The sequence below is a fragment of the Hypanus sabinus genome, chromosome 5, assembly GCF_030144855.1.
Source record: "Hypanus sabinus isolate sHypSab1 chromosome 5, sHypSab1.hap1, whole genome shotgun sequence".
In the NCBI taxonomy this organism is placed as follows: Eukaryota; Metazoa; Chordata; class Chondrichthyes; order Myliobatiformes; family Dasyatidae; genus Hypanus; species Hypanus sabinus.
The window spans coordinates 92258594-92278105 of record NC_082710.1 but is presented as its reverse complement, the minus strand read 5'-3'; the positions used below and the strand labels follow the sequence as shown (position 1 = coordinate 92278105).

Genomic DNA, 19512 nt, shown 5'->3' with positions numbered 1-19512 from the left:
TGCTCTCTTCTTGCTGCTGCCATCAGGAAGAAGGTACAGGAGCCTCAGGACACAAACCACCAATTTCAGGAACAGTTATTAACCCTCACCCATCAGGCTCTTGAAAGAAAGGGGATAACCACTCAATTTTACTTTCCCCATCATTGAAATTTTCCCACAACCAGTGCATTCACTTTCAAGGACACTTCACCTCATGTTCTTGATATTTATTGCTTATTTGTTATTATTATTATGATTATTATTTCTTCTTTTTGTATTTGCACAGTTTGTTGTCATCTGTACTCTAGTTGAACACCCTATATGGGTAGTCTTTTATTGATTCTGTTATGGTTATTATTCAATAGATTTATTGAGTATGCCCACAAGAAAAATAATCTCAGGGATGTATATGGTGACATAAATGTAATTTGTTAATCAATTTATTTTGAACTTTGAGAACTGCCTAGCCTACTGTAGATATTCACAACTTTACCACTACTGCTATTGTGAACATGCAAAAGAACTTAACACTTCTCAGAATCTATCCACTCAATTGGTTAATATGATCTTCTTGCAGATCTTTGCTCATGTTATGGATCTGAACCATCAATTTTAATGCAACAGAGTGTGGAAGTGGAGTTTCAGAATATGTTGCCCTTTTGTGCCAATGGTCCATGAGACTGAGGACACTTTTTTAACCCCTTGCATTTTTGAACTTAATATTGGCATTGTGCTATATTTTCAAATACTTCAAAACAATGTTGAGCTTGAAGCAGGTACCTTAACTCACCTTACATTGGAATGGCCACAATATTGGAGCATGGCTTAATCACATCCAACACAGTAAAGGTTGGGACAGTTAACATGAACATTTCTGTGTTAAGGCTTCACAGCTTAGATGTGATTCAAATACATTGAGATCCCACTTCTGTAGATCATTGAGAGATATCAATAGACAGTACCAGTCCAAAATCAAGTTCCAGACCAGCTCTCAAGTGCAGCGGGAAATAAGTTCAAGTTTGATAAGTTAAGCTCAAGTTGAAATATTGTTCAACAAAACATGAATACCCATAAATACGGCCAAATGAAACAGAATTCCTCTGGGCCAAGGTGTAAACTATATATATATAGCCCAAGTCCCTGAGTGTAATGCTTTTTAAATTGATGTTGCATGGTTGTTATTGGCAAGAACAAGTGGTTACCAGCAGTCTGCAGACAAATTTACACATGTAATCCAGCTTGTCTTCCACCGAGCGATCACTGGAGAGCAGCATAACGGGAAAGGGAAGCCCCCAAAGCAGTATGGACGGCACACCACAGTGCCTCGGGCATCTCCTCTCCTGGACTGTTGCAACAGGCAAGTTCACAATGCTATGTATTTAATATTTCAGCAATACTTGAGTAATATTCATTAAGCATTCATGTTTGTTTAATCATTTATTACAGGTTAAAGGTAAAAATACATGAATTGTATACTTCATGATGATTCCACAATATACATGTGTGCTATGCTTAAAGGAAAAGAAAACAAAGTTAGGCTCACACTTCAGACCCGTTTTTTTCCTGTCAATTAATTTTATGCTTTGGATTTACAAAACATAATGGTGACGACAAGGTATTTTTAAATGAATCCAAGAAAATTATTGCTCTGTTGAAGTTTAAGAAAAAGCACAGCGAGGAATAGTTGAATAAGAAAACAGTGCAGTATGTGCAGAGACAATCAAGTTTCAGAAAAGGCAGAAAATGGAAGAATTCACAGGTTCATAAACTGTGAGCACCAGGTGATAATAATCATAAATAAAAAGAGCAGGAATGGCTGGCTGAATTAGAAAGACTGATGTATTTGACCTCACATTAGATAACTGGATTTTGTATACAGAACAGATTGAGCAATGAAGCAAATAGAACGGCCAATAAGAAACAAAAACGATTTTGCTGAGAGCATTGAATTTAAAGGCATATAGTTTGCTTTAAAGTTTAACTACTCCAAATAAACAGCTGAAATTAGCTTTACATATTGTTATCATGACAGTAATACAGGACTACTTCGAACTGAAACACTTTAGATGTCATGAGTGGAATCGAAAGGAAAGAGCACCCATTTCAGTATATGTGCTCAATTAAAGAGATTGTCTGAGCATTGTCTGCTCAATGATGCACTGAAAGATCGTTTAGCTTGTGTAATCTTACAAGGAAACATTGCAAATGGCTCCTAACTGAGGCACAAATTACATTTAATAGAGCTATTGAAATAGCTATATCAATGGAAACTGCAGACAGAGATGCAGTTGAGTTGCAGTCAAGAATTAAAGTGAGCGTGAACAAAATTTGCAACATCTAATCAGAAACTGGCATGGCTTAACAAATTGTGTTACCACTATAGCAGGGGCTCACATACACCAGACTAATGCATGTTTAAAGGTGAAACTTGCAGAAAATGCAAAAATATAGGACACATACAAGAGTGTGTTGGGCAGACAAAAATGAATAAAATACACAGGAAGTAGAAAAAAAATCAAGTTGCAATTTCAAAAAGAGCACTAATCTGCATGCTGTTGATAAAACATCTGATAATGATGAGATGACACACGTCTGATAGCCTTAAGATTTACAATATGAAAACTAGTGTGTGACAAGAAATATAGCATATGCTGAAAGTTAATGGAAAATTAATTAAAATGGAATTGGACTTTGGCTCAGCTCTGTCAGTCTTATCATAAAATGAGTTTGAGAACATTTCAAAGATACAAAGTGAAGTCTGCAGATATCAAACTAAAAACTTACACCGGACAAAAGATAACTCCAGTAAGAGATTGATGCTTGTAGGAGTGAAATACAACAAACAACAAGCCAAATTCAGCTTGTATGTGATATAAACAGGAGCACCAGTACTGTGTGGGTGTGATTGGCTGAGACAACTGCAACATGACTAGCAATCCAATAACCATTTGTATGCCATATTCCTTGCAATAGAATGAATTGAGAGTGAATTAAGAAAGGTACTGGATGATGCCACAACTGTCTCCACGCTGTACATCATGAATTTTTTTCCCAAAAGAGGACAACCAAGGTGTCGGTGCCAACCTCTGTGCCTCTGATTGGGAAGGATATTGGACAAAGTAAGAACCATGCTGCTCAGAGGAGGCGTCAAAGTGACAAAGCAAAGGTCCAACTACAACAGATTATGAAGGTAACATATCTTAATCAGGCAGTAATTTGCAAAATGTGGCTTGGTTTTAAGTTTGCAGAGTGTTCAACGAGCTTCAGGAAAATTTCAAGCATAATGAACCAGAGTCTACTCTGTGTGCATGAAGGTTGTTGTATAAACTTTAAATGGGAGACAAAAAGCTCCTTGTACAAGTAGATGTAATGACTAAAGCCCAACTAAATGAATGGAAGGCCAAAAATGAAAGGAGTCAGTGGAATATGAAAACAAAGGATTCATCAGATGATGCTGTGGACAAAGAAACAAGAGGAAAGATCAGATCATAAAGGGAGCAATAGAAGGTTTAAACAAACAGTCAACTAAATACACCTTCCCAAGATCAAGGTGTACAAACTCGCAGAAGATAAAGGAAGGAGAAAAAGGGTGTCCAGAGCTGTTCAAACCACTTCCTGCTGTCTCAGAGTCAAGTATCATAGAGGAGGCTCCAGAACCTGAGATTGCTCTGTCACACAGAGTGATCCCTTTGTCAGGAAAGATGTTACTCCACAAGGGCAGAAAACCTCTACAGTGACTGACTCTTTAGGCCTGAATGGGACAATTTTGAATTTACTATACTGTGGACGTCTGTATATTAGTTGAATTATATAGTATAATGTTTATATATTTGAGATGCATTCTGTATTAAGTTAGAATTTATAGCTAAGCAGGGAGGAGTATATGTTGTGTATTTATTATTTCAGTAAAATTGTAAATATATTGTTTGATTAAGCATTCTCGTTTGTTTAAGTAATTCACAACTCGTTATATGTAAAAATACATAAATTGCATACACCATGATGCTGCCCATGATACATGTGTCCCTCTCTTAAGGTAAACACAAAGTTAGACTCACATTTCAGACTCCCTTGTTATCCTTATCCTTTCAATTAATTTGATGTTTTGGAGTTACAAACAATAAAATGCAGCATGAGGTTTCATCCTTGCTGCAACCGAGGGCATGCAGTTCCTCCGCCATCTGTCCTGTCAATAAACCAGTGAACTGAACTTGCAGTATTTTACATTACCAATGTCCAACAAGCTCTTGCAATTGCAAAGAAAAATGTCCAAGACAGTCATTCATGGTTAGACTGCACACTGACTCTGATGGTCCACGTGGTTCACACCAAGGCCTACTCCTCCACCAATGAGCAGCTCATTGATGGGGTAGACCTACAATACCTGGAGGAGCTGTTTGTGTCTAAGTGTACCACCATCTTACCAGAAGCTATCTACCAGAAGTGGAAATGCTTTAACAAGCTTCAAAATGAAGTTGGGCAGCAGTTCCAACCACATCCCAATGAATGTAACATATTCTATGCCCCTTTCCAACAATTTCAGGAGGTGCTGTGTTAAGTGCTCTAGTAACCTTATCTTCTGTTCTGGTGATCATGGGCAGTGAGTTGAGATGTCAATGCACTGACCACCATGGGTGTGAATGAACAGCTCAGGGGATTTGATGCCAGGGCAAGGGTGTGATTAAAAATTAGAGATCATTGGGATGGGTGGGAGTCTGGCAGCTTTAAGAGTCAGTAAAGGAGTGGAGGAAATACAGCAGTTAGGAACAATATAATCTAAGAAGAACTCCACAGAAATCATTTTTCCTCTTGAGTTTCTTTTAATATTCAGGCAATCCAGCTCTACTAGCAGTTTGCAAACTGGAAGATGGGATATCAAGCAGGAGTAAAGATAGCTATCATTGTAATGTGAAGGGTTAGTTTACTTGCCAGTCAAAAGCTGCTTCCAGCACCACAGTTGATGGAGGGATGCAGCAGCTTCTTCCCATTGGTTAGTTCACTCACCACGGCACCAGTGTCCGGTTCTGGTCATCTCAGGGATATGAGAAAAGCACGTGCGAGAGACTTGCAGGCTTTCTTTTGTCTCCTGGGCTCGTCTTCACACTGAGATTGCAACCAGTGCTGAGGAACCATTGAGAAAGTGTGCTGCAGATAGGGGGGGCCCATGTGCACTCTTAGCTAAGTATCTGTTTGTTGGATGTTTAGTTTTGTAGTTGTGTAACTTGGGGAGACTTAATGAGGTACCTGTTGAGTTTGAATTGTTACTGAATGTTTAGTGTTGCAGTTTCTGTAACTTAGGGTGGCTTTGATGCTTAGTCAAATATTTTACTATTTTTCTGTAAATAAATGGTTAATGTGCTTATTTGAAATCAGTGACTTCCATCAGTAACTTCAAACCCGTGAATCTGTTTCCTCGTAACAATTACCTATTAATATCTATAATTCTGGTTTTTAGAGAATGTTGAGAAATGATAAATTGAAGCTCTTAAATGATTTCTCAATGAGTTCAAACAATTTTTATCAGACACGCCAGGTGCTTACATTGGCTGCTTAGCATTTGTGAACTACATTGATCTTAAATTCCAAATGACAGGTGAAAGAAAGAATAATTTTGGATAAATGACACAATCTTAAATCACATAGGGTTTTTCATTTCAAGGATATGAACTTGAAGGAACTGCGCTTTTGTTTTCAGACATCGTTCCCTTGGATTGAAGAGAAACTCATGCTGCAACATTATTCAAAAAGGTTAAGTCTGAAAAAAGAAATGAATTGCTTATATGCTTAGCTTCAATTCTAAAAGCAATCATAAATGACAGGAAGCCAAAAGAAAACACCTGCAGTTGCTATAATTCTGAAACATAAAATGCTAAAAACTCACAGCAGGTCAGGTAGCACTTGAGAAGGAGAAGCTAAGCCAGTGTTCAGGTCTTTCCACAGATTACCTGACCAGCATTCCTGTTTTGCTTTGTGATTCCAGTAGAAGTGGTAGAGGCAGGTTTGGTATTGTCATTTAAAGTAAAATTGGATAGGTATATAGACAGGAAAGGAATGGAGGGTTATGGGCTGAGTGCGGGTCAGTGGGACTAGGTGAGAGTAAGCGTTTGGCACAGACTAGAAGGGCTGAGATGGCCTGTTTCCATGCTGTAATTGTTATATGGTTATATGATTGAAGATACAGAGCACTTAGATATATAATGCTCTGTATCACCATCTGGATAAAAGAAAATTTGCCACAGACTCACAACATGATTTGTGAAGAGAAAAAACATGCATTGACAATGGACTGGCATCTTTGAGGCAGTTACTAAATTGTCAGAAGAGAGTTGCCCTATAACCTTGAATGTTTAGATTTGACAAGGTACCAAGAAGCTAAGTAATGACAAAAATTGCTGGGATGTGCTTTAAGGGAATAGAATAGATGGGAATCTGGCATCATCTTAATGGGCTGAATAGCCTCTATTACTTTACATGGAATCGTGAAAAACACGAATAAAGGACGCATGTGTAGCTTGTAGCAGAGGAGTGACAATAGGGCAGGTCCTGCAGGATCCGACCCCATTGCTTCTATCTGAAATTGAGCAAATACAAAAAACCAGTGATCATTTATAAACTATATCCTTAAGTCAGAATTCTACTGTTAAAAAGCTAACACTAATTCATGAAAATTGTCCAAAAGAAATGGGGTTACAATGTTTCCAACTTTTGACAATCAGTTGAATAATTCTGATTATTCAAACTGCTGGTTCATTGCTTGTATCCATTGATTCATAAAATAATCTTCAGAACTGGGAGTCTGTCAACTTTTCTTGGTCTGTGAACTGACCCATTTCATATTACATTGATGAGCCTAAGTGGATTTCTCTTTAACATGATAAAAGTTATTAAATTTGACCAAATCATCCCATCCATTCAGCAACATACTACAAATGATAGCAGAATGCTTTTCCTCCATGCAAGCAAGGTTGATCTTGAAAGCCTTGCTGAAATGATTCATAACTTGTTTCATGCATTCATGCACTGCCCATTTCCTACCTGATCAGCACCTAGAAAATTTAAGAGTAGCAAGTTATAGTAAGCCAGTACAATGATTTGAGATCAAATGAAGCAATATTTTTTTTGCCCAAATGCAAGGTTCAAATTAAAATTTTTGTAGAGTCTTGACCTTAGGAGGATATGTGCCCATAATTTGGCACTAATCAGTTATTTCATTCAGAAAGGCCATAAAGGTTTCTGTTGGTGGTAAATGCATGTTCCAGATTTCTGGTTAAAGGTTGGTCTTCTAAACAAACTGTTTAAGGCTAATAAAGTGTTTTATCATCTGTGTGCTACCTATTCAGGGCACTTTATGCTGACTAAACTATTGAAGTATCAATTTACCAGAAACCATAATATTAGCAGCCTTCATGTTATTCAAACTCATATGTTGTCAACTATTTTATTACAATATTATTAAAACATTAACTTATGATCTCACCTTTTACAATATATCTAATGATGCTTTGCCTTAAGCAATATTTCTGATGGTATATTGATGCATTGAGATAACCAACAATCAGCAAATCATCGCACAAAAGAAAGGGTTCATTTTTTTCTCCAAATTATCTTGATAATATAAAGGATTTAAATTACAAGAGGGAGGAGAAAATAATGGTCTTGGATTGTTTGCCGGACGTTATTTAGGGCTGGAGAGATTTGCTTTTATTTTCTGTAAATTCTTTGAATATAGGAGTATATAACTTATAAAATATATTTCTGAATGATACAGTACTGTATCAGTTTGAAGCAAATCTAACATAGTTTATCTTCTGTTATATTTTTCTATTGCTGCTAATATGTTTAATTTGACATTCTTGTTATCAAGATGTAAGGCAACAAATATGTCAAGTTTGCAGCACTACATAAGACTTCAGTTATTCAGCTGTATTTAATAAATTGCAGAGAAATGCTATACGATAACAATTCCGTGCACTCTTCCAACCCACGCCAAGATGAACAAACCATTTGTGATATTTTGGAATTACTTATTTTCCTGATTAACCATTTATCATTGATCTCTGGAGTCAGATGAGCAGTAAATATCTTGGCAAATATATATCAGAATTCCATACAATTCCTTGAAACAACAAGAAAAAATGAATTCATTGTCCAGTTTTAAACAGCTAAGTAGTAATTTTTTTGAACTGAGAGTTCCATACTGACTTCCATGGGAGCAAACCCATTAGTGCCATTCCCTACTTCCTTGTGTCCATGGGACACTTCCACTCACACATGCCAATCACTTTTACGATTACACTTGCCTTTCACCTTAAGGCCAATTTACGGTAACTAACTTACACAACTTTTGGATGTGGCATTGATGTATCATGTTGTCGCTGATGTAAAATGAAGTAACTAAGATAATTGAGCCCAGAACACACGTACTCTTATGACTCAACCATTCCTTTTTAAGTTACACATACACAAGGAGATCAGCATGGGTCCCTGTCACCCACATGGTTCTGAAGTCTGAATAGAAAACTGCTGTTTTTATACAGAATTGGCTTATCAGTTATGGATATTGATTATAGTAAATCATATATGTTTGAATTCCATACTCTCAAGATAAATCACCATTTGCAGTAGAGGTATAAAGTAATTGAAACTTCAAGCAGACAGCCAATGATATTTTGAAGTTGGTTGTTGGCAATGTTTCACATACTTTTTTTTATCTCGCCTGTCTCTGGCACCAACTATTGTGAAAAGGGACATTATGTTTCAGGAAGACTTTTCTGGAAAAGTCTCACTGCAGAGGCCTGGCTCCTCCAGCTTGATAAAACACTACCACAGACACCCCAGCCTATCCAGTCTGTAGGAACACACACAAAATGCTGGAGGAACTTAGCAGGCCAGGCAGCATCTATGGAAAAGAGTACAGTCAGTGTTTTGGACCAAGACCTTTCACCACCCTAGAGAAAGATGAGAAATCAGAGAGAGTTAGAAGGTGGGGAAGGGAGGAAGAAATACAAGGTAGTAGGTCAAAGGGGAAACTGGGAGGTGGGCAAAGAGTGGTGTAAAGAGCTGGACTATTGATTGGTGAAAGAGATACAGGGCCTGAGAAGGGGGTTTAATAGGAGAGGACAGAAGACCTTGTTAGTATGAAAAGGGGGAGGAGCACCAGTGGGATGTGATGTCCAGGTGAGGAGATAGTCTGAGAGAGGGAAATGGAAAAGAGGAATGGTGATGTGGGGGGGGGGGGGGTGTATTACTGGAAGTTCGAGAAATCGATGTACTCTAGCCTGCGTGTGACCTCATCGTGACAGTAGAGGAGGCCATCGACTGGCCTATTGGAATAGGAATGAGAAGTGGAATTAAAATGTGCAACCAATGGGAGATCCCGCTTTTTCTAGTGGACAGAGTATTGGTTCTCGGCAAAGCGGTCTCCCAATTGGGTCTCAACGATATACAGGAGGCTACACCAGGAGCACCAGATACAATAGATGACACCATCAGACTCACAGGTGAAGTGAAGTGGATTCTCCCAGAGCCACCCATTTTAATTCCACTTCCCATTCCATTCTGACATGCCAGCCCATAGCCTCCTCTACTGTTGTGATGTAGCCACACTCAGGCTGGAAGAGCAACACCTTATATTCCATCTGAGTAACCTCCAACCAGATGGCATGAACATCCAGTAATGCCCCCCACCCCCACTTCACCAATCTCAATACCCTCTCTCACCTTATCCCTTTACCTATCTATCACCTCTCTCTGGTGCTCCTCCCTCTTTTCTTTGTTCCATGGCCTTCTGTTCCCTTCTATCACACTCCCACTTCTCCAGCCCTGTGTCTCTTTCACCAATCAACTTCCCAGCTCCATACTTCACCCCTCCCACCCTAGTTTCACCTTTCACCTTGTGTTTCTTCCTTCACCGCCCCGCCCCCCCCCCCCAACCTTCTTACACTGACTCCTCATCTTTTTTTCTCCAGTCCTGATGAAGGATCTTGATCCAAAATGTTGACTGTACTCTTTTCCATAGACGCTGCCTGGATTGTTGAGTTCCTCCAGCATTTTGTGTGTGTGCTTGGATTTCCGGCATCTGCAGATTTTCTCTTGTTTGTCCGTAGTAGGCTGAGGTGTCTCCAGTGGTCTCAGTTTCATGGTCTCACTTGACTACAAGCACCATAGGCTATCATTGTCTTTACTGCAACTTCCACAGTGGGAGGAAACCTAAGTACATGGAGGAAATCGACACGTTACAAGAGAATGTGGAAACTCAGCAGAGCCTGAAGGCAAGATGAGAGTCAAACTCCATCTCTGGCATTGTGGAGTGTCCCTGTGCCTTGCTGTGCCTATAAAGAGTGAGCAGTCAAAATAGACAATCAAGTAAGGTGGAGAAACAAGAGAATGCAGATGCTGGAATCTGGAGCAACACGTAAAGTGTGGGAGGAACTCACTGACCCTGGCAGCATCTATGGTGGGAAATTGACAATTGATCATGGAGAAAGAAGCTTCCCTTCCTCCACCATCAACACTGCCCTCAACTGCATCTCTTCCATTTCATGCACATCTGTTCTCACCCCATCCTCCCACCACCATACCAAGGATAGGATTCCTCTTGTCCTCACCTCTCACCCCACTAGCCTCCGCGCCCAACATATAATTCTCTGCACCTTCCACCAACCCCAACAGGATCCCGCCACCAAGCACATTTTTCCCTCCCCCCCCCCCCATAACATTCTGCTTTCCGCAGGGATCGCTTCCTACACAGCTCCCTCCCCACTGACCTCCCTCCTGGCACTTATCCTTGTGAGTGGAACAATTGCTACACCTGCCCCTTTATTTCCTCCCTCACTACCATTCAGGGCCTCAAACAGTTCTTCCACGTAAAGCCTGTGAGTCTGTTGGGGTCGTTTACTATGTCCAGTTCTCGCGGCGTGGCCTCCTGTATATCAGTGAGACCCGACGTAGAATGGGACACCACTTCACTGAGCACTGTCTGCTAGAAAAAGTGGGATCTCCCAGTAGCCACTCATTTTAATTCCACTTACCATTCCCATTTCGGTATTTCTATCTATGGCTTTCTCTACTGTCACGATGAGGCCACGCTCAGGTTGGAGGAACAACAACTTATATTCCATCTGGGTAGCCTCCAACCTGATGGCATGAACATCGATTTCTTGAGATTACAGAATGCTCCCCCCCCATTTCACTTTCCCATCCCCTTTTCCCTCTCCCGCCTTATCTCCTTGCCCGCCCTCTCTTCTCCAGCCCTGTGTCTCTTTCACCAATCAACTTCTCAGCTCCTTACTTCACCTCTCCCTTGCCTCACGGTTTCACCTATCACCTTATGTTTTTCTCTCCCCTCCTGCCTCCTTCTAATTCCAAATCCTCAACCTTTTATCTCCAATCCTACTGCAAGGTCTCGGCCTGAAACGCCGACTGTGCTCTTTTCCATAGATGTTGCCTGGCCTGTTGAGTTCCTCCAGCAATTTGTGTGTGTTGTTTAGATTTCCAGCATCTGCAGAGTTTCTCTTGTTTGTAATTTCTAGCCAAGACCCTTCACCTGTGTATTATCAAGCAAAGGCAACTAGATATATGAAAACAGACAGAAAGAAGTATGGAGATAAAGAATGATAGATACTCATTTCTAGTTAAGGAAAATTCTACTATTGCCCCTTGTATGACACAATAGATGCTAGACCTCACCATTTACCTCTTCAGGTTCTTGTACCTTATTGTCTGCCTGCACCGTCTCTGTATTTATAACACTTAATTCTGCATTTTGGTATTATTTCCCCTTTGTACTACCCTCTGGTTTGGCAAATTGAATGCGTAGGAACACCCGCAGCTGCAGAGAGTTGTGATCGCTGCCCAATAAATTACAAGCACTTCACTCCCAATCATTAGTAGGGTCTACAGGAGGTATTGCTTCAAGACAGTAACATCCATTATTTAAGATCCCCACCATCTGGACCATATGTCTTTTCATGGCTACCGAAGTCCCGTACCACCAGGTTCAAGAACAGTTGCTTCTCTTCCTTTCTGCTCTTGAACTAATTGACAAAACATTAATCACAACAGCCACTACAGTTTAACAACACTTTAACCACTTTGCATACATATCGTATTTGTTTTTTTGTTCTAATTGTGTTCTTTCTAGGAAAAATTGTGTAAAATCTACAATATGTTTATGTTTTTTCTTTTGAATGACATGCACCTGTGATATTGCTGCAAGTTTTCCTCTGCACCTGTGCATACATGTACCTGTCTATATGACAATAAATTTGAATTTAACTTTGACATACTGACATGATAAAATGATTTGAATAGATGGTATGCAATATATAGCTTCTCACTATACCTCGGTATATGTGTCAATGAAAAACAACACTTAACAAATTACCGATTTTAGAGTTGCTGCTGATCTGGCAAACGTCACGAATTCATTAGTCTGATGAACAAGGGGCACTCATACCACACAGCAGCAATACACGACATAATGACATGGACAAATTCAGGTTGACACAAGTATAATTCTATATTTTACCTCCATAAGAAATCCATCTCAGAATCAATGTGAAAAACAATAAAAGATTACAAATCATTTCTATACTTGTTAATTTAGCATCTAACAAGTTCTGTAACTGAAATTATAAATTGATTGTAAATATAATTTTTACTGTTGTGATGTGAAATAATTAAATTCTGAAACCTTCATATATTTCAATACCTGTAGTCAAGTGATCAAAAGGTGATACAGCACACATTTGACATTTAATGTGCATCAGTCTGAGTTAGGGTTCTCTATTCGGTACCATTCTTTTAAGACCTATTAAATTATTCAATTGCATGTGTGGTGCTTTATTTTGTTTAGTGAAATGTATTCAAACAATGGAATCAATAAGTAGTGATAGAAATATAGTTCAGGCATTATAGCTGATAAAACATGAAATTATCTGAATATTAATTGAAAACATCATTCCAAGATGTTTTAATTGTTGGACAGGAAAGACCCAGATGATTCATTACGCCAAACCAATAGGACCATACGATCAAACGTAATAGCTGTCACCTCCCAAATCAGAGAAAAGGGTTTATATATGTGCAGTACATTTACTATTATGCAAGTTAACAGATTTTTTAAAATACCTTCTTTTAAATCCTGGTTGTAAACTTCTGTTTTCTGTGCACAGTAGGCTTCTCGCATCTGTATGCCACCTCCACACAAGGATGATTGATTGCTTCGACGTCGGTCCTGTTGACTGAGTAGAGGAGTCACCTGGCACTCATTCCAATCTGTTGTTTTCCAAACATACCTGGTATAAAATGAAAGTGGCAAAGATTTTCCTATTTCTAAATCACTAGATGTCAGAAATCAAGGAATTGTGTAAGTTATATCCCGCTTCTAAAAGTTCATTGATAACTTATTCTAAAACATTCATATTTTCTGCTATACACTAAATTCGCAAGTATTCAGGTTATACATAAAAAAGCCATATTTCACATGTAATCAATATTTGTGAAGAAATTATAATTTCTGATTTCTTCAGCAATTTCTAGGAAAGTAGAATTCTAATAATCCATCATCTGACTATTCTGAAATCTAGATGGGTCTGCATCTGGCTTACCAGATAGTGTGTGTTGTGCTATATTTCAATTCTTTTGGACCTCTACTCCCACTCTCCCTTTCAATTCAACAGGGCCCCTGTATCCATCCTCCTTTTCATTCACTGGGAACCAAGTTTCTTTGCTCTCTCCAGCTTCCCAGCCCCAAACATTTCATGCTCCTTCTGAAGCTATGCACCAGTTCCTGTATTCACCTCTAGCTCAACAAGGCCCAGCTTCACACATTTTTCCAAGGATCATGTATTCCCATTCAATCTCTTTAAACTGACCCAGGTCCCAAATCCCCAACCTCCATTCAGAACAATTAATTTAGAGTGAATTAAAAGTGAGCTGGAGAAAAACATCTGAAAGTCCGGAAAACTCACAAACCTGGCACCTGAACATGCCAGATTATTGGAGCTATAGATTGAAAAAAAATAAATATTTCTCATGATCAAAATTGACCTATAACCAATACTATGATACCGAGAACTCAACTTTCTTTTTAAGTTATGAAGGACTGCAACCAAATTTTAGATTCATTTGCTCAAAAAGTGGAAGGCTTTACAATGATGAGGCAATGGCGTATGTAGCCAGGTATATTAAGCTGTTGATAGACTCAACTAGTGCTGTTTTTATACACTGTAGATTTATAGTGCTCATCAGTCAAGTTGAGGAAACCAAACAATCAAAGTTCCAAAACATTCAGCCGTTTAGATAACAATAAGATACTTAATTTTGAGGGCTTCATAAAGCTTAAGATTCATTAAGCATTAAAGTTCTTTAAAGCTGCCGTAGCCAGGGAGACTGAAGGGTGTAATGGGGACAAGCTCCCACCAGCTAATAAATGCTCTCAATAGTACACATCTCAAATTGGCCTCTTACAACCAAGTCCAGCTCCTGGCTTTCATGTGTGGCTTAGCTACTAAGCCTGGTGGAACTATTTCTACTGACAGGAGAAGGGGAAAAGGCAGGTTTCTGGTGCCTTAAACCCGTCACTTTGGACAGATGGGACTCATCAACCGAGGTTGACAGCTCATCTCGAAGGAAATATCTGATTGCAAACTATTGCTTCCTTGCGGCTATACCCATTCATGGAGAAGGCTTTCCTGAGGAAAAACCTAGAGCTGGAGTCCTTGTGGTAGACCTACGCTGAGTTCAATGCTGACTGGCAACTGCTGCATGCCGCTGGTGCCAAGCTGTATCAGCTTCTGTCATTCCTTTAGAGTCATTGGCTGCATGGAGAGGGCGAGCTTGCTGCAGAGGCAACAGCTTGCTCTCCATATCATATTTCCCTGGCTTGCATGTACAATGCTGACTGCTCTCCATCATGAACTCCGACCGAAGGAGGGCTTCAATGAAGCTAAAGAGGGCCAATGTTCTAACAAATGAGAATGCATTCTTAAGCCAGCTGATAATTGGAATGAAGTGGAGGGAGGAATACACTTTAACCACTCTGTATGAAACGCAAGAAAATGAATCTCAAGATTGTATATGATGTCATATATGTACTTTGATAATAAGTTTACTTTGACCATTGAACTTTGTATATTATGAATATCGGACGAGAGATGGACATGACATTTCACAGAAAATAGTCATTAACATTACTGTAGCAGCTAACGTTTTCAATAATACCAACTAGACCAGGGAAAGCTATTCAGTATTTTGAAAATCTCCTGCCGTTAAACTAGTTAAATTGGTATGAAATCTGGAGTTTATCTTCTCCCTAATGGAAGATCTTCTTGTCAATTCTCAGGCCCAACCAAGGTGTAATGACTTGTGGATAATCTTTCACATTGCATTCAAAAGAGTCAAAAGTCACCCAATGTGCAAGCACCAAGGTGGAAAAAATTGTACACACTCACCTTTCCACTTTACGACTCAGAATGTTTCCATTTTCACTCTGGATTTACTGCTTTTAAATTCCAAAAAGATCAAATTCCACAAGATATAATAAGAGCAAAATTACGCCATTTGGCCCATCAAGTCTGCCTCACCATTCAATTATGGCTGATTTATTATCCCTCTCAATCCCATTCTCCTGCCTTCTGCCTGTGATCTTTGACATATTTAGTAATCAAAAGCCTATCAGCTTCCAATGATATCCAATGACAATGTTGTGCCAACCCTCAAACCCTGCTTCCATATAACCCCCCACGTTAAATTCCTCCATATATCTGTCTAGTAGTCTCTTAAACTTCACTAGTGTATCTGCCTCCACCACTGACTCAGGCAGTGCATTCCATGCACCAACTACTCTCTGAGTAAAAAACCTTCCTCTAATATCCCCCTTGAACTTTCCTCCCCTTACCTTAAAGCCATGTCCTCTTGTACTGAGCAATGATGTCCTGGGGAAGAGGTGCTGGCTATCCACTCTATCTATTCCTCTTAATATTTTGTACACCTCTATCATGTCTCCTCTCATCCTCCTTCTCTCCAAAAAGTAAAACCCTAGCTCCCTTAATCTCTGATCATAATCCATACTCTCTAAACCAGGCAGCATCCTGGCAAATCTCCTCTGTACCCTTTCCAATGCTTCCACATCCTTCCTATAGTGAGGTGACCAGAACTGGACACAGTACTCCAAGTGTGGCCTAACCAGAGTTTTATTGAACTACATCATTACATCATGACTCTTAAACTCTATCCCTCAACTAATGAAAGCTAACACCCCATAAGCTTTCTTAACTATTCTATCTACCTGTGAGGCAACTTTCAGAGATCTGTGGACATGTACTCCCAGATCCCTCTGCTCTTCCACACTACCAAGTATCCTGCTATTTACTTTGTACTCTGCCTTGGAGTTTGTCCTTCCAAAGTGTACCACCTCACACTTCTCCGGGTTGAACTCCATCATAATTATGTGGGGTTTAATGTCAGTTTGTGTTCAGTGTATTTGCAAACCAAGTAACAACAACATTCATGTGAAGGAGAATAGCTGAGACTTACTCTTCTTGGAAGTTCAACCTGATCCAAGATCTATTCCATTTTCAGCTGTGTGCATTGTAATAGCCAAGTGTGAAGAGTTTGGAAGTCCACACTGTGTACAATACACACTGTGGACACCCATCGAAAGAAAGATGGATCGGCCCACTGTTCAACACATATTCAATGTGAATTTCTTGGCCATAGAACTTTAAAGGAATTACTCAGATAAAATTAAACTTGTACCCAATATTGTTATTCTTTCCTTTATTCAGTCTATAAAATTTTCCCTTACACTTTATTCAATCAAGCTTCACTTTTTTGGGAGCTTTTATTGCGAGAGTAATGCATTTAAAATGTTTAATTTCTCCGTTATTCAATGATTTCAAAAAGATTTGCATCTACAAGGACTACAGCAACAGATTCTATGGTAGAACAGTGTCAGTATAAGCAATTTTTGGTCTCTGACCTTTAGCTATACACATGCAGACTCCAGAAGTTGTTATCAGTTTTATAGAGTAATGACGGTGAATGCAAACAGTTTTATTGCCATTATACTGTAACTGCACCATGGATTTAATACTCTGTGGAAGTTCTGATAACATAAAATCATATGCTTTTCGTATGAAGCACAGCACAAAAAACACAAGCAAATAGGAGCTAGGGTAGACCACCAGGTCCCTTCAATACAATCATGCCTGATCTATGCAGGTATCAGGTCCACTTGTGTGCCAGTTCCCTAGCCCTCAATTTCTTGATATTTCAAATATTCACCTGTTTCCACTTTGAATACATCTAATGATTCAGTTTCCATTACTCTCTACGGCTGAAATGTATAGCTACCTTCTGAGACAAGGCATTCTTCTCACCTCTATTTTAAATGACAGTCCACTTTTCTTGTAAATATTCACCCATGTCTGAGACAATCCCACCAGTGAAAGCATCTTCTCAATTGCTATTCTAAGCCTGCTTTGGATCATGTATGTTTGAATAAGGTCACCACTCATTCCTCAAACCTCTAAGCAGTTCAGACCAAAGCTGCTTAACTTCTCCTGGCAGCACAGTTTTTCATTCCTGGAATTATCCCAATGAACCTCTTTTAGCCTGTCTCCTTTTTTATCTAAAGGAACCTAAATTATACATTGTATTCCAAGTAGGCCTCGCAAACTCCATTTATAAAAGTATTAAAAATCCTGAGACAAAATATGATAAATGGTAATATTTAAACTTCAAGCAAATATTTTGCTTTGCCCAATGCCTTGGTACAAATTCCTAACAACTTCAAAAAATGACATTTTCTGAGCTTGTTGAATTCAAATGGCAAGATACTGGCTGAGACCCCTATGACCTAAACTCAGCTATCTTTGAATGTGCATTAGCAAATGTGGAATGAAATTGCATTTAATTTTGAAACTATTTTTCAAGCAAAATTCAATGTTCAAAATTCAAATTTCAAAGTTCAATGTAAATGTAAATAAATTTCAAATAATTCCCCATATACACCCCTAAGAGTTGTTTTCTTATCAGCATACTCAGTGAATCCATAATAGAATAATAATCATAATATAATCAATGAAAAATTGCACTATATTGGTCGTTCAACCAGTGTGCAAAAGGCAACAATCTATGCAGACACAAAAGAAAGTAATAATAATAATCAATCAATAAATAATTATTATTGAGGACGTGAGGTGAAGAGAATTTGAAAGCGAGTCCTTAGATTGTGGGAACAGTTCAATGATGGGGCAAGTGTAGTTATCCACTTTGATTCATGAGTCTGATGGTTGAGGGGTAATAACTTCTTGAACTTGCTAGTTCAGGAAGTTGTTACCCCTTCCTGAGGCTCCTGTATCTTCTTCATAATGGCAGCAGTGAGAAGAGAGAAAGTCCTGGGTGGTGGGGATCCCTGAGGATTGATACAGCTTCCCTGTGATAGCACTTCATATAGATGTGCTCAATGGTTGGGAGGGATTTATTCAAGATGGATTGGGCCATATTGACTACTTTTTATAGAATTTTCCATTCAAGGATATTGGTGTTTCCTTACCAGGCTGTGATGCAGCCAGTCAATATACTCCACACACATCTATAGAAGTCTGCCAAAGTTTTAGATGCCATGCCAAATCTTCGCAAACCCCTAAAGAAGTTGAGGTGCTACTGTACTTTCTTTGTAAATGCACATGTGCTGGGCCCAGGACAAGTCCTCTGAAATGATAACATTGAGGAATTTAAAGTCGTTGACCCTCTCCAACTCTGACCCTTCACTTAGGACTGGCTCATGGATCTCTGGTTTCCTCCTCCTGAGGTCAATAATTAGCTCTCTGGTCTTGTTGACGTTGAGTAAGAGGTTGTTGCTGTGGCACCACTCAGCCAGGGCTTCAATCTCCCTCCTATATGCTGATTCCTCACCACCTTTGATTCGGCCTATGACAGTGATATCATCAGCAAACTTGAATATGGCATTAGAGCTGTGCTTAGCCATACTGTCATAAACGCAAAGTGAGTAGAGCAGGGGGCTAAGCACACAGCCTTGTGGTGCACTTGTGCTGATGGAGATGGTTAAGGAGATTTTGTTACCAATCTGAACTGACTGGGATCTGCAAGTGAGGAAATCGAGGATCCAATTGCACGAGGAGATATTGAGGCCAAGGACTTGAAGCTTATTGAATAGTTCTGAGGGAATGATGGTATTGAATGCCAAGCTCTGGTCAATCAAAAGCATCTGGACACTTGCATTTTGCCTCCCAGATGTCCCAGGGTTGAGTGAAGAGTAAATGCTATGGATTTGTTGCCCGGTAGGCAAATAGGAGTGGATCTAAGTCACTTCTCAGGCAGGACTTGATGTGTTTCATCACCAACCTCTCAAAGCACTTCTTCACAGTGGATGTAAATGTACTGGACAGTAGTCATAGAGACAGGACACCACATTCTTCATTGGCATTGGTACAATTGAAGTCTGCTTGAAGCAGATAGGTACCTCAGACTGCCAAAGCGAGAGGTTAAAGATCTCAATGAACA

The 19512-nt window shown here is 39.4% G+C and overlaps 1 protein-coding gene across 5 annotated transcripts in view; it reads right to left on the bottom strand.

The window, feature by feature from the left end:
* Nucleotides 1–19512, bottom strand: part of thsd7ba (thrombospondin, type I, domain containing 7Ba) — a 969622-nt gene that overhangs the window by 599816 nt on the left and 350294 nt on the right. For all 5 annotated transcript variants that reach the window (XM_059970235.1, XM_059970236.1, XM_059970238.1 and 2 more), the window contains exon 5: nucleotides 13111–13277. In XM_059970235.1, the coding sequence (XP_059826218.1) occupies nucleotides 13111–13277 (167 nt within the window). The remainder of the gene's footprint in view (nucleotides 1–13110; nucleotides 13278–19512) is intronic.